Here is a 15,007-nt window from a genome sequence, read left to right as displayed (position 1 = left end):
CTTCACTTGCTTTTTAACGTTGAGTAAAGACTTTGCACTGGACACTAGTTTTATCATGATACTTTCTAACTTAACTTACAGTACCTTGGAAATTATTTATTTTTTAATATCATTTTCAATACCTCAGGGAAAAATGATATTGAGGTTATAAAATTTTCAATTTTTTATTATACAAAATCTGACAAGGCAATAACATGACAACTCAACTTTTCTTGTTTAGTAGCAGGGGACAGCAGACAGCAGAATGATTGCAATAAACATTAACAAAAGGAGAGAGCTATAAAGCACAGCTGGTACTGGTGTATTGATACTAGCGCTACAACAATTAATTGATTCATCAATTAGTTATCAACCAATATATTAAAAAGAAATTTCTGATTTCATCTTTTTAACCTTTTGAAACCTGGAGCCACATCCACTTTTTTGGGGTGAACTGAACACTGAGCAAACTGATGCAATTTCTTTAAAAAAAAATTAAATTAAATTAAAAAACACGGGGGAAAAGGCTAAAAGCAACTTGAAAAGAAATGTTTCACAACTTTAATGAAATTGGTATATGTAGAAATTTTTTTTATAAAAGCTCGGGAAAATGTGTGGGTAAAACAGAAAAAAGCCAGGTAGAGAAGCAATGTTTATTATTATCATAATTATATATCTAAAAGTATTACAAAAAAAGATTGTTTTCTTTTTTTAAAGATGTTTGGGTCATTCACTCATACTCTTTACTTATTTCTTGCTTATTTTTGTCAGTATTCTTTCGTTGCTCATTGCCTTCTTTCCATGTTTTTGAAAACTGTTTCATATACACCGTGTGTGACTTACGTATTGTGGGGTTTTTTTGTTGTTGGTGGAGGTTTTTGAAATAAAGTGGTATCTTAATACAAACCTGGCATTTAATGGGTTAAAATTCTAAAAAAAAACATTGAATATTTAATATTTATGATTAGGACTGATTTGGATGAGATTAAAAAGTCAATAAAAAAAGGAAATAACATTAATATATAAAGTTTTTTTAAAGCTTGATTTTGAAACATGCATTTTGTGCACAGAGTGTTCCAAGTGGCTTTTAGGCCTATTCTAACCAGATTAGTACGCTCAATATAAATGTGCCTATTTTTCTGGTCCAAAATCCAGGTGCCAGGTGTCCGTGCTAATTAGGATCTATTGGGTGCAGCTGTGATGTTCTCCTCATCTGCTGGTAATCAACCTGCTGGGAGGTTTTATAGGGAGGTCGGGTTTTCCTGCTCAGTTGGTTGTGAGTCTCCAGAGAGTCAACACCTTCAGTTGGCTTTCTGTGTTTTTTGTTTTGAGTGGAGTTGAGTGTCTGTTGGAAGTGTTATTCTTATTTTGGCCATTTCTTTTGTTTCCCTCATTTTCAGTGACTCCCACTTTACTTTTGTTTTGGGGCCAGTTCTTTCATTTGTCTGTCATTTTGATGGTGGGGTGGCTGTGGGGAGTTTTATTTCCACGCCACCTTTTGGAAACCAAAGGGCCCGATTTTGCTTTCACCCTTTTGTACATGTGCAGTGTTTTCCCAAACTACGACCTATGTTCTTCAAGTTTTGTTTTCTGGAGAAACCTAACAAAACGGATCAATTAACAAATACTTATGACAACAATACCACACATTAGAGAGCAAAATGTCTGTACATTTCCTGAATAGAATATCGGAGGTATTACCTATCAATTGTCAATCAATCAGTAAAAAATAACACAAAGTACATATTTTTTATACAACAACATGGTTTTTAAACCACTGGCATATGTCATAATCACTGTAAAATCAATGTATATCCTTTTTATTTGAGAAATAAATCAGGAAAAAAATCTACATTTTCACAACAACTGCATGGCTTCAGTAAAATGCACAATGCTCCAATTCTTATCTTTTTCAAAGGGCCAGACATCACTGCGCAACATCACTCTGAAATGCCTTTTGTTTTGTCAGTGCTGGAAAGCACTGCAAAAATGACACCAAAGTTAGCATGATCTGCAACAGTGCTTTTGCCTGGCTGACATGCAGACATTAAAAGAAAAAAAAATTGACATAGGCAGAGTAATTTAGGTGAAAATGTTCTTTTACGCCTGAAAAATGCAGCTGGAACACGTCCTGTGTAGAAAAGCTATTATGTTTTGTTGCAGGCCGTCGTCTTTGACAGGTACCAATTTGTTACTCAGTCAGGGGAGTTTCCCTGAAGTATTATTATTAAGTTGCCAGCTAGTGCCAGCATTTTTGGTCATATTTACTAATTTTTCAAGACTTTCAATTTTATTCTAGCTTCTTCCATTCCTTTTTTATCAATACCTGAATTTGTGCATTTTCATTTAAAAAAAATGAAATTTTAAATTGCATGTTTGTCTAATAAAGTCGTTTTTCACGAGCAAAATCAATTTCAAGTTTACCTTTCTTTCTTTTATTTTGTTATGTCTACTTGAAGTAGAAAATAATATTCTGTTTGAGATGGAGTAGAGCCATAGATTGGAACTTTCCCCAAAATGTCAGGAAGCACCACAGCCTTCAGAACAGTCCCTAAGCAACGGCTTTTTTGCAAACTCTGCGTATTTACATATTGTTCTGCTTGTTGGAATTGGCAGGAATCACACATTCAGATATCAATTTATCCTTTTAAACATAACCACAGAAACCCACTACAACTGAACTCACACTGCGAGCAGCGTCTCCTCTCATCCTGCCTGTCTCAACATGTCAAACACACACAGCGCTGGCCTGATGGCTGACTGCTCTGTACTGCTGTAACTCTGAACATTGAGCATAGGAATAAATGATAATATATTTTTCCTTGTTGATCTGAATAAGTTGCTAAATGTGTCTCTGGTTGCTGTTTGAAAATAAAGTTGCTGAGAGGCTCTGAAAAGCCACTAAATAGCAATAAAGTTGTTAAGTTAGTGGTCCTCTCTTCCTGTTACCCTGAGATCATCTTGTTGGTTTGTTTTTGGACACGGAAATGTTCCATTACACAACATCCAATGGCTGGGAAAGTGTTAAATTGTCAGGGAGTTTCAAGCAAACTTTTGAAATGTTGCAAAAAATACATGCAAATTACATGTGTTTCCATTGACTGGCTTGGAGTGAATAAACTACCAAGCTAGCACGGAATGTTCCCACAACATTGGCTAACATCACCTACAAGTTGCAATAATGTTTTATAGAAAACATTTTAATCTAATGTTCAAAGAACTTTTTAAGAATGTTTATCATTTTAAATAACGTCCCTATCAGGTTAAATGCTGAAGAAGACGTAACGTTATAACTGCAGCATGCAGAGGATGTTTTGTTGATGCTGAGAGGTGACATATAAAAAAAAAAAAAAACATATTTTGATGTTTATAGAGAATGTTGCCCAAACTTTAAGAACATTCTGGGAACATAAAGAAACTTGTCACTGAAAACGTTATGAAAACATTCAGCAGTTACATTCTACATTCTCAGAATGTTTCTAAAATCAAAAATTGCTAGCTGGGAAGGCTCCTTAAAGCAAAGTTTTGTCAGAAGTTTGCAGTATATGCTTTACACATGGTTGTCGTCCGCCAGTAAAGATAGTGTAAGAAGTAGAGAGAAAAACAAAGATGTCTTCAGGACTTTGTTTCAGTCGGGCAAGTTTCAACTGTTCTAACAAACCAGTGATTGACTTGTAGACTTTTCTTTCCCTTCAAAGTTTGCTGTCCTCAAGCTTAGAGGCACCTGATTTGGTGGGGTTTTTGTATGTTTGACAATGACGTACACAGAGCTCAGTTCTCCTGCAATGCACAAATAGCAGAAAATGATGCATTTTGTGGGGGGCTCGGAGCATGTTGACAGAATTAAGTGGATATCATGCTCAGAAGCCCCCAGTGCAGACAGATGTGGGTTAGGAGTAGCAGGATTCAGAAAGTGCTATAGAAACTGGTAGCATTCACAGCCAGTAAAACACTCTACTTCCCTGCGGACCCCTCTGATAAATTCATGACAGCGAGATCTGTCCTGAGTGAATGTGCCACAAGAGGGAAGCGACTGATGTGCATGAAGCACAGAATCACCACATCTGAAAATGCTCCCCCCTGTGGTTCACAGCACATCCAGCATCGTGTGTAATTATAGTGAAAACTATCTGAAGCTTAAGGGACTCTAATCAAAGTTCTACCTGAACAAAGCGTCATCTGTCATTCTCCATTACATAGGCCAAGCACACAGATTTACCTGAGTATATGAAACGAAAAGGTCAACTATCCGTGTTGTCCCCTTCAATCTAAGCCTCATTCATCTTTAATGGTGTCCCTGTATGCAGACAGACACGAACATCATTGACTGCCTGCACACTTCAGTGACCTTTGTCCATTGCAGGAGCAGGACAGATCAATACATCATATTCTAGTAACTGAGATGACGCTTGGGAGTATCTCCACTATGTGTGAGGACATTGATGTGTTATGACTTCTAACCTTTTGCTTTCCCTTTACTCCCTGCTGTTTGCGTGTGTTAAGATGTCTTATTTAATCCCCTTGGTTCGTATTAAATATTCTCCTATTTATTTATCCTTTGCTTTGTCTGTTCATATAAAGAAATACAATACTGTTTGTCTCATGTGAGACATCTTGGTGGATAATTTATATAGCATATTCAGTATGTTTCCTAGGAAATCAAATGCGTTGCATTGGTGGATGCTCCACCTATGCAACACTAAATAAAATGTGTCTTTGCGATGAAATCAGTATCTACTGTATATCATGTATTCCAAAGCAGTCAGCCACCTCGAAGCCAACGTACTGGTTGCTATAAGTTACTATAGGTCTACTTTTAGTGATGGCTTCGGACCACAATGAGTCGGGCCCTTTACTTGATGTTAGAAAAAGTTGAATTATTGTACTGTATTAGTGCAACTAAAACTGGACTTTCACATACATGTACACATGTTGGTCTGACTGAAGTTGTGCCAAGTTGATACTGTTTCATGTAAACGCCTCAGTCAGACATGAACTGGCCTAGGTGTTATGCACATGCTCCATAGTCACCAGGCCAGGCTTTGACCTGTGAGTCTAACAGCATGAATTTGTAGAAAAAAATGGGACAACAAAAGAAGGGAAGAAAACAAGATGAAGGTAAAAAGTAAAGGGTAGAGGATGTAAAAAATGTACAGCACAGGACGGTTATCCATGTTCTCTCTGTTCGACATGCAACCGGTTTGCGGCTAGCTAGCTTGTGATGTAATGGGTCAACCAGAAGAAAGTCAAAATAAAAAGTTAAAGTTACAATTTTCTTCATATGGATGAGATAAGACTATGTATATATGATTTGTTATGATGCTATTTGTTATTATACTCTGCACAAAACTAAATACAAATTTGATTACAGAAAAAGAAGATCCAATAGCAACTAGCTGAAAGGGGGCATATCTCCATCTACCATGGCCAAGTCAAACATATATCTGTCAATAAACTGATTCTCCCCGGGTGCTTTGTAAACTGCGACAAGGACAGTAGTCTAATTAAATTGCCTAATCTAGCTATAACCATAGCTTGACTTAACTGCATTTTAACGTACTGAGTGTGCACAAGCTGCCAGTAGTCAGGTACCCGCCCAAATGTGAAAATAAGCAAAAAAAATAATTTAATGTGCATTTCCACCAACTTTTGTCATACAAATACTTCCACACAATGCAATAAACAGTAGATGGCTCTCAACTTATTCTGTGTTCAACTGTTGGAGAATAAGCAGGCTCAAAAAGATGATTTGTGTAGGATATAGCAGTATCGCTTTGGGCTACTTTAGAAACAACATAGCAGATTCTGTGGAAAAGAACCCTTTTAGGTGAAGATATCAATGGCTTATTCCAAGGTAACAAAAACTCAGAGATTCTGAGTCACATGAATGAATGTTCATTTATAGGCTAATGTTAGTTTATTAATTCTGGTGATTGCATTTAGGCTTAAAAAAGTCATGAAAATCATAAAGTAGTGTTCATCAGTGAAGATTATCTGAACAACTTTTGTAAGAATCATAACGATTAGTTTGCCACAGAGCTTATTTTCTGCCATAATCCAAAAACTAATGGAAAATATCTGATTGGCTTTTTTGATGAGGTAGCCAGTGTGAGGCTAACTTTACATCTGCCTAAAGAAAATAACATCACCAGGGCACTCCATATGCTGTGATTGTCAACCCCTGCCTTGGGAAACACTCACTCTGAGGCTTGAAGCTTCGACAGTGTTTCCACAAGTGCATCTCAAACTGCTTTAATCATCTTTTGAAAAATGTAAAAGCAAAAAAATTTTTAAAAAAGACAACTGCAAACGTTAAACATGTACTTTGTATGCGTTTTAAAATGTGTTTTTCCACCTCAGTAGTTCCATTAAACTTACTTGATTATATATTTTCATGTTGAAGTCTCTTTAATTCTCCCCTCGTCTTCCATTTGTTTCTTTCCTTACCATCTCTGTACCCCTCCCCTCTCCAGTCCCATGTTATGTAATCTCTATATCCTTAATGTTCTTCTCCTCGCCTGCGAAGCTTAATCTCCCTCTTCCTCCTCCTCTCCAGCAGCAATCAGAGGGACTGAATTAGAGCACTCTTCTATAAGTTTAAACTTCACTTGTGCATCGCATATGATAACCTCTCAAAGATAAAAGACTAAAAGACTGTGTTAAAAATGAAGAGGATACACTCTATTTTACAACACATTTATCACAACTCTTTCGTACTCTTCATTATGTGTCTATTGAATTCCATCATGAAAAAATGTTTACTCTTCCCTTCCTCTTACTCAAGCGTATACAGCAATAATAAAGCCCAGAGGCTGTTGGGAAGCCTACACTGTAAACTTGGAAACATTTCTACAGTAGCTGATCTGTTAATGACGTCGGAGGCATTTCTCATCGTGGACCAGCAGAGCCAAAATGAGCAGTGACATCTAAAGAGAAGATTATTGGGTTGGTGTAATACATGCTCATCTGGTAACACTCTCTGGTTGCCCAAAAAAATCCTCTTAGCCTGATTCTTAACACAAAAAGTCTTAGCAACATATGATTTCCACTTGCATTAGATAGTGAAGACATTAAGAGGCCTTTTAGAAACCCAAGCTGGGACCTCTGGGAGGTTTCCTGTGCCATCTAGCACCAAGGTGTTGGGGTCTTTGTGTCCTGTAGATTTATTGGTGAGGTACCAACACATATCATTGATATTTAATCAGTTTGGGATTTGAGGAATTCAGAAGCCAGGTCAATGCCTTGCGGTCTTTGTCACATTCCTTGGGTCACTCCGTAGCAGTTTTTATGATGTGGTGTGGAACATCGCCCAGCTGGTTTGGGTGGGTGGAGCATGTCAGGTGACATCAATATGAAAGCCAGGACCCAAGGTTCCCCAACAGCATTCTAGTGAAACGATCAATATTATTAACTTCACCAGCCAGTGTTTTTAGTCTTTGGCTGATCAGTGTATATGTCCATGTATATCTGTGTATATGATTTTATAATCATGCATAACTGAATATGCCAGATTTTTATTTGTCTCTTGTTTTCTGTTTTCTCACAGTGACTTGTATGACTTCTACCACTATTTCTACATGCTTACCAACGTCCTATTTTACGTCAGCTCGGCCATCAATCCGATCCTCTACAACCTGGTGTCAGCCACCTACCGCCAGATCTTCTTCTCCACGCTGCGCTACTTCTGCATGCCCTGCCGCCATACTCCCAGGAGGCACACCCGTCCCTTAACCCGCCACTCAATCAGCATCTCCAGCAACCCTACCCTCTCCAGCCACATCATCAAAGAGACAGCCTACTGATTGGACTGCAGTGGAATACACTTTCACACTCTAATCCCATCTGCTGCCACCTTGTGATTACTGCTCTAGCTACATCAAGGAAATTTGTGAACTGGTTTGGAGACTGTTGGCACAGGCTGATCCAGTACTGGGATCACCATCATTGTCAAGTGGGGTCAAATTCCCTTATTGAGACCACTGTAATTTCATTTGAGATGCATGCATCATTATGTGTTATTATGTGTTTTGACTATTCATTTAAAATTAGTTTGTGAAATTAAAAAAAAAATGACACAGGACGATGAAAGAATGAAGAAAGGCAGAGAGGATGGACTCCAACGAAGAGAAAGACCATCCTTTAAAATGGAAACTTGTGTAAATGTTTTATACAGTATATTACCATGTCCATGTTTTTATTGGACCAATCATTCACATTTGCTTGGTGTTGTACAGTGTACATTACTCTATTGTTTCTGTGTTTTTTAAGAATCAACCTCTTGCAAGTACTTTCTCTGTAAAAAAAAAAGACCTCTGGCAATAGTACAAAACTTCTGACGTAACCCTCCTTTGTGCTATTTTAGGTAAGGATCTGTAGATAAACTGCCTTTGATGTTAGGGAAAAAAAGGGTCAAAGAGTTTGTATTTCTCTTTTCTGAATCCAAGTTGCATTGACAGGAGGGAAGAATGTTGCATCATTACCTCTACCCTCTCTTGTCTTTTGGCTTTGTCCCAAGCAGCTTTAGAGTCCAGGTAAAGCAAAATCAGTGATGTCTTTCTGAACACTGTGCATGTTGAAAACATGAAAAGACTGTGAACTATACAGTACTGCATTATGGAGTTATACCATAAACAGTTTTTCACCATTTCTGTGTCCAGGATTTTTTGGGCGGGCTTGGGATAATCATGGATGTATTAAACCTGGATACAGCGTGGGAGCAGGGCTTTTTTCATTCTAATGAGAGGTGCTTAGAGGGGCATTAAGCAAAAATCGCTCTATTTTTGTCATCTAAAAGTAATTGACTCCTTTGCATTATAGGGCCCATAGAGCAGGTGCAGTAGAGACTTTCAGAGTGGCTGACTTCCGGTTTTGCACTCTGCTTGCTCAAATGGTGATAAAATCATTTAATCATGACGTTCTTTTACACTTACCCAACGTTATCAAACTGAATGGATTGAATCTTGATGCTGTAATAAGTCATTGAGAAATTAGACGTTTTGACAGGTCTCTTTCCAGATAAAAGTCCATGGAAAAAGTCTTTTTGGGGCCCATGGCTTCACATATGGGACCAAACGGTGTAATTCCACCTTTGGCCACTATTTAAATATTACTTCATTTATTGAGGCACCCCATGCTGGAGCCATCCTTAACATAATCCCCTTCTCTCCTAAATAAAAATATTTGTGCAGATAGCATCAGTCTCATCTCCTTCATCACCTGTGTGTGAGTGGGGAGTTTGCTAGGTTCATGTGCTCTGAGACACCCAGTACCCTCGTATTGAAGTTAATGTGGGGGTTTTTTTAATGGGTCTTTGGGGACTTTCACATTGTATGATATAAAAATTGTCAGTAGAAACCCCACTCATGAACTTTGCAGATCTTTAATAAGGCAGTTGCTAACAAGTGTTCATTTGTGAAGATTATCTTGTTGAGGAAAATGATTATGTATCCTCAGCACTTGTTTACCATGGAGCTAATTTTCTACAATAATCCAAAATCCAATGGAAAAATCCCATTGGCTGTTTGACAAGGGAACCAGGTCTCCAGAAAAAGATCATCCTGTGGCACTCCACATACTTGTTTTTTCCTCATGTTTTAAAACCTAATTGATATGCTTGTCACATTTTTTAATTTAGGAAATTTGGCTGGGTGATAACAAAACTTTTTTTTGGTTCAATAACCTCACATTTTAATTTTTTGCTTTACCCTGACTCTAAGCAAAAATTAATAAACAGGGAGAGTACAGATAACAACAGGTCCTTAGAGATTATGATTATTTCTGGTAAAAAGTGTGAAGTAGGTGTGCAGACAGACAAGATGTGGCTTTAAGTGATTATTTGAAGTACTTTGTACATTAGTAACCGTGTGGACCAAATAACACAGGTTGGAAATTAATTGATGCATAGAGACACAAGCATGCTTACCTGGAACATAATGTTGCCTGTGGGGGAAGAGAAAAGAGCACTTCAACAGGCACAGAGCATGCACACTAGTGCCTCCCACCAGCTGCTGCTTGAGCAGTCAAAGGCAGGGAACTTTCCTTTGGGAGCAACACCAAGATGTGAAACAATCTGGACTCTCCATCAGTTTAAGCCCTCAAGAAGTGCTACGGAGAATTAGATAAATGTTATCATTTATCCATGATTTAGCAAAAGCATTTTGAAAAGCCAATAGAGTGGAGCTTGTATGATGGACCCCTGTTCTTCTGAGCGCTGGTTGGTTGCATAAGATGCTTTGATTGCATCTACAGATCTTCATCCAGAATAAAACTTTGACCAGAAGGGTTATTGTTTACCAAGTACACCGGAGCAGTATCGCTGGGAATTACATAGATATTGGGCGATTCCACACAGCAGAAATTTAGGAGGTGGAGGTGCTCAATAACCTGCAGTCAATGTTTGCTATTTTTATTCACTGTCATCATGATTTTGCCCTAACCCTAACCTAGTGCTGTTCAGGTTACCCTTAGCAAAACCTAACCATAACCATGACTCAAACCTTAGCACTGCCTTTTTTAGTTGCCTAAAGGCTGAAGTATGCTTCAAATGAACTTGTTCATACTGTTATCATAATTCGTCTGACTGCAAATATGTTTACAGCTGTTCCAAATAGCGACATATAGAGTTTGGGGTGAAAATCCCACTGAAAAGGGAGAGGCTCAATTATCCATTAAAAAAAAAAAAGACGTCTGAAGTGACAAATCAATGTGTAAAGAATGACAAGCAAGAGCTTGTGAGAGAAGTTCGAGAGAAGTGGGCATCATTGTCAGACAGTTGGTTTTGGAATGTTATAGCAGTCCCTTTTGTCCCAAAAGTTACAATAAGGTGCAACAGCTGGGGTTTCATACAGTACATTTTCCAACAATCCAACTGGTAAAATAGTTCAAAAGGGGAAAAAAACATCTTGATTAAGAATTCCAATATTTCCATGGTCAAGGGAAGTTCAATCAATATTTATGAATATGAGCTGCACTCTCTCAAAGCCAGAAAGCAGAGAGGAAAGTCTTAAACTCGAGATGTCATCAAGTGTAAATCTGGAGCAGCTCCATTATCATTGACAATAAATGGGAGGCTGATTTTGTTCACCCTAGTACTTTTTGTTTTCTTTCTAATGTCCAATTTAGCATTATTATATTGTGTTCTTACTTCTGAAACAGAAAGTGTACCCATATAGACGGAATCACCTTTATTTTTTTTTTTCAAAACAACTTCAGGGAAGAAAATTCTTGCAGCACGTATGTGAAATCAAAAGGCTCCAAAATAAGGCTGCCTCATTACTTAGTTTTTAGCTAACGAAAAAAAAGAACTGCACTTTAAAGAAAATCAAAATATCAGAAGTATGAAATACTTAAAATATTTTTACTGCTTTGCCTTGCCATCAGACAGCCTTTTGTGACAGGGAAATAAAGTTGTTATATCAAAGACACCAGACTCCATTTGACAAAAACAGTCATTTGACTAAAAGCATAACACTTGAGTTGCTGGTCCACCACGGCATTGATTGGTTATTGGTACAGTGGAGCAAATATTCAAACACTTACAGGTGACTATAATATGTTTAGTTTTGCTGCACCCCTGTCCACAGGAGCTCACTGCTTAGCTTCCATGCCAAGTGACACAGTAAACAGGATAAGCACAGCAGAAACATCGCCAGTGTTTAACTATATATTCTTGAACATTACTGCAAAAGCTGAAAATAACAGAAATAAAAAGTTTGTTTTCAGTATCTCTGCAATTGTATTCAACTACCAGTTTATTAGACAGTAGTGGACATTCCTCCGGGTCCTCCAAGTGTCATTTAAACCATCTTTCAATTCATTTTTTTATAGAGCAGCTCCAAAGTTTATATCCTATGCCATCATAAATTTGAGTTTTAGCGCTCAATTTTTCCAATGTGGAAGCGTACATTTTTTGGACTGTCTTAGGTAACCACCAACCACGTGTATGTTTAATTTGCCGCACCCTCAAAATTCAGAAAAAAATTAACAATATGCCTCAAACATCACTGAAGTAATTAGGGAATTTGTAAAAATGTCCAGTATTGGCATTGTTGTTTGGCAATGGCTTGATTGTACATATAAAATGCCTCATAGAACGAGGTATTATCATTCTTGTCAAGTCATTTTCTATCAAGATAAATTCAAAATTAATTCAGGACCCTGAACAAAAGGCTGTTGATGGATCATCATATTCGTGTTATTTGAAATCTGACAAGGTTTCCTCTGTGGGAAATGAATGGACCGCCAGTGGCTTGTCGCTGATGTTGTCATTCTGAGGCTTATGTGTAGAGTTTGTGTGTAATGCTTTTTCCATGCATCCACTTGTATGTTCCCCATAGAGAGAATGTTTATTACAATTGATACCTACCATACAGATATTGGTACCTTTGATTGTGCTTCTAAACAAATAAGATTTCCTTTTGTTATAACATAAAAAAGGTGCTTGAAATGGCAGCACTTGAACATTCACAAGAGGTTATTTTCAGCTGATAGCAAGATAACCCTGCCTGTACACTCATTTCAGTTCTCTAACAAATGGAGATCCATGGATTTCAATATAAAAGCCTGTAGTAATTACACAGTACCGCATATTTCTATGTTGACACTGTTAATGTTACTGAAGTCCTAGTTATTTTATTTATTTATTTTTATCTTGCAGTCAGTTGTTATGTTTGCCAGGTAAAAAAAAACAAAGGTTGAGATAATGTGTCATGATTGTTTGCAAAATCCCATGAGAGTATTGCTAATTTTGCAGTCTTGTCATTATAAAAAAACTCTACTGCAATATAAGCTGCGCAGCAGGGCTGAAAAATGCAATCAAATAAAATAAAATGCTTATTTTTAAATTCAACATTGATTTCACCTCTGTGTAGTGATGTATTACACTTACTTTTGCCAACTAAACATACAATTTTACCTTAAAAGTACTTGACACTGTTGCCACTTTCAAGGCATCCCGCAGCAGTAAAAAAGCTCAACCTCTGTGTATTATTTTTTATTTTACCATTACTGGTTGTTTTAATATAATGTACTTTGTTATTATTACTGACAGTTATTAGCTGTGCTTTGCATTGGTTGATATGACTCTGTGTTCTTGTACAGTATCTGTGCTCTTGTTGAGTCTGTGGAGTCACTTTATAACTGCTCCACAGAAAACTGTGATTCAACCAAACATCAGATTTCCAAACCCAAAGATAAACCAGACATACTGAATTAGGTATTTGTAAAAACAATCCTGTATATCCCTTTAATTTTGCAGACAGTTTAACCTGGCTCAGCATCAGTTTTCTTTTGCTACAATCATATGATTTTCACAAGCATTTAAACCTTTAAAACCTTGGAAAATTGACTGATTTCTTTGAAAACATGAAAAGGCAACAAGAAAGAAATTGGTGAAATGTGAAAAGAAAATGACCTGAAAATTAGATTTTCAAAAAGACAGAGAGAAAATTATAGATAAATATATGGGAAAGATCTCCAGAAAACTACATTAATGAGTATGATAAATATATATTTCAAATTATGTTACAGAATATATATAAAAGTTTGAGGTCATTTACTTGTTTGTTGTGTTTTACTTCTCCTTTCTTGCAAATTTTCAGGTAATTATTTTGTAACATTTTACTTTTTTTAAAATAACAAAGTTTGGGGTAATTCATTTCTAAGTTGCTCATTGTCTCCTGTTTTTTTTGTTTTGTTTTGCATTTTTTTTTTTTTTAAAGAAATCTAGCCTATTGCCCTGGTTTCAAAGGGTTAAAAAACTGATGCCTGTACTCTTCTGCACAGACCTGTACATGAATATTATGACCTCAGTGCGTCTCGGCCGGTGTTCATTGTATTTAAATCAAAGAAATGTTTTGCTTATTTTAACTGATGATGCTGTTTAAGTATATATGACATGTTTCTCTAACAGAATGTTGTTTCATTTCATTTCAAAAGAAATAAAAAGGAACGATGATATCTAATATGCTCATGTACTGACTTCACTGTTTACAGATTGATTCTCCTCTGTCTTATTCCTGCCACACAGGCTCTCTCACATGTACACACACACACAGAAACACACACTCATCACTTAGCAGTGTTTGACCTTTTCTAAAGTACACTCATGACAATTAACAGCTGTGGGCTTGAAAAAACAGAAATGTCACTGGAAGTGCATGCATGTTGGCACAGAAGGCTGTTGCCTTATCAAACCAGCCATATGTCTTACTTAAGATGTTAACTGAGCAATAACATGGGACATTACCATGTTCCCTCTGTTCTCTCTGTAAGGGATGAAACCCATTATAGAGTGTCCAGTAAATATCAATTGATGTGGCCATTTTTGTGTTTACAGCAGTCGGCCTGGCCGACAAAACCTGAAAATACGGAGAAATGTTGAGTAGCTCCTGATTTGTTCTCACAGTCAGCTCGGAAGAGTATTAGCTGGAAGCCTGGATTAGGTCGGTTTATTATGTTATTACTGATTTTTATCACGTGAACTGAGCTGCTGTTGAAAATAATGTGTGTCAAAAGTGATTGAAAGCTGAGTACATGTTTTCTAGCAACAGCACAACACCTGTCACTGGTAAAAAAAAATGTTTCGGTTTGCTAGGGATCCAAGCCACAGGGGAGGAAAGCAACACACTGTGCTTCACTTTAGGTGTCTTCTGTCACCTTAGGCAAAAAAATGAGTCAATTTTTTTACTAAACACATGGCTCCAGGGCTGAATACAGTATGCTAATATCATTTCATTTGTTCCTAACTCTGTCAAGCTTTAAAAAAATGCTGCTTTCAGGCTTCAGGGATTGTGCAATAGTCCCATGATGTTTTTACAGCTGGTTGTGTGCAATATGTCTTTGTGCAATTCAAATTATGTTCAGTTAATTGGTATGATTTGGTACAGCTATTGTGCTGTTTTGTTTATATGTGGTTCTTTTATTGTAACTGTAAAGGCATTTCAGGGCGCAGCATCTGATTCCAAGACAAATTTCCCCTCAAGGAAATTAAAGTGTATCATATTGTATCGTATCATATCCTATTGTATTG

General features: G+C 37.1%; 1 protein-coding gene across 1 annotated transcript in view; it reads left to right on the top strand.

Moving 5' to 3' along the window:
- The window catches only part of ntsr1 (neurotensin receptor 1 (high affinity)), a 70,045-nt gene extending 56,354 nt beyond the window's left edge, over nucleotides 1-13,691 (top strand). Inside the window, exon 4 of the mRNA XM_042492503.2 lies at nucleotides 7,526-13,691. Within this exon, the coding sequence (XP_042348437.1) occupies nucleotides 7,526-7,781 (256 nt within the window). The 3' untranslated portion in view covers nucleotides 7,782-13,691. The remainder of the gene's footprint in view (nucleotides 1-7,525) is intronic.
- Nucleotides 13,692-15,007: the final 1,316 nt, after the last annotated feature.

The sequence above is a fragment of the Plectropomus leopardus genome, chromosome 9, assembly GCF_026936395.1.
Source record: "Plectropomus leopardus strain MGB_pleo_1.0 chromosome 9, ASM2693639v1, whole genome shotgun sequence".
Classification (NCBI taxonomy): domain Eukaryota; kingdom Metazoa; phylum Chordata; class Actinopteri; order Perciformes; family Serranidae; genus Plectropomus; species Plectropomus leopardus.
Note: the sequence above shows the minus strand (reverse complement) of the source record. Positions and strands in the feature narration are given on the sequence as shown.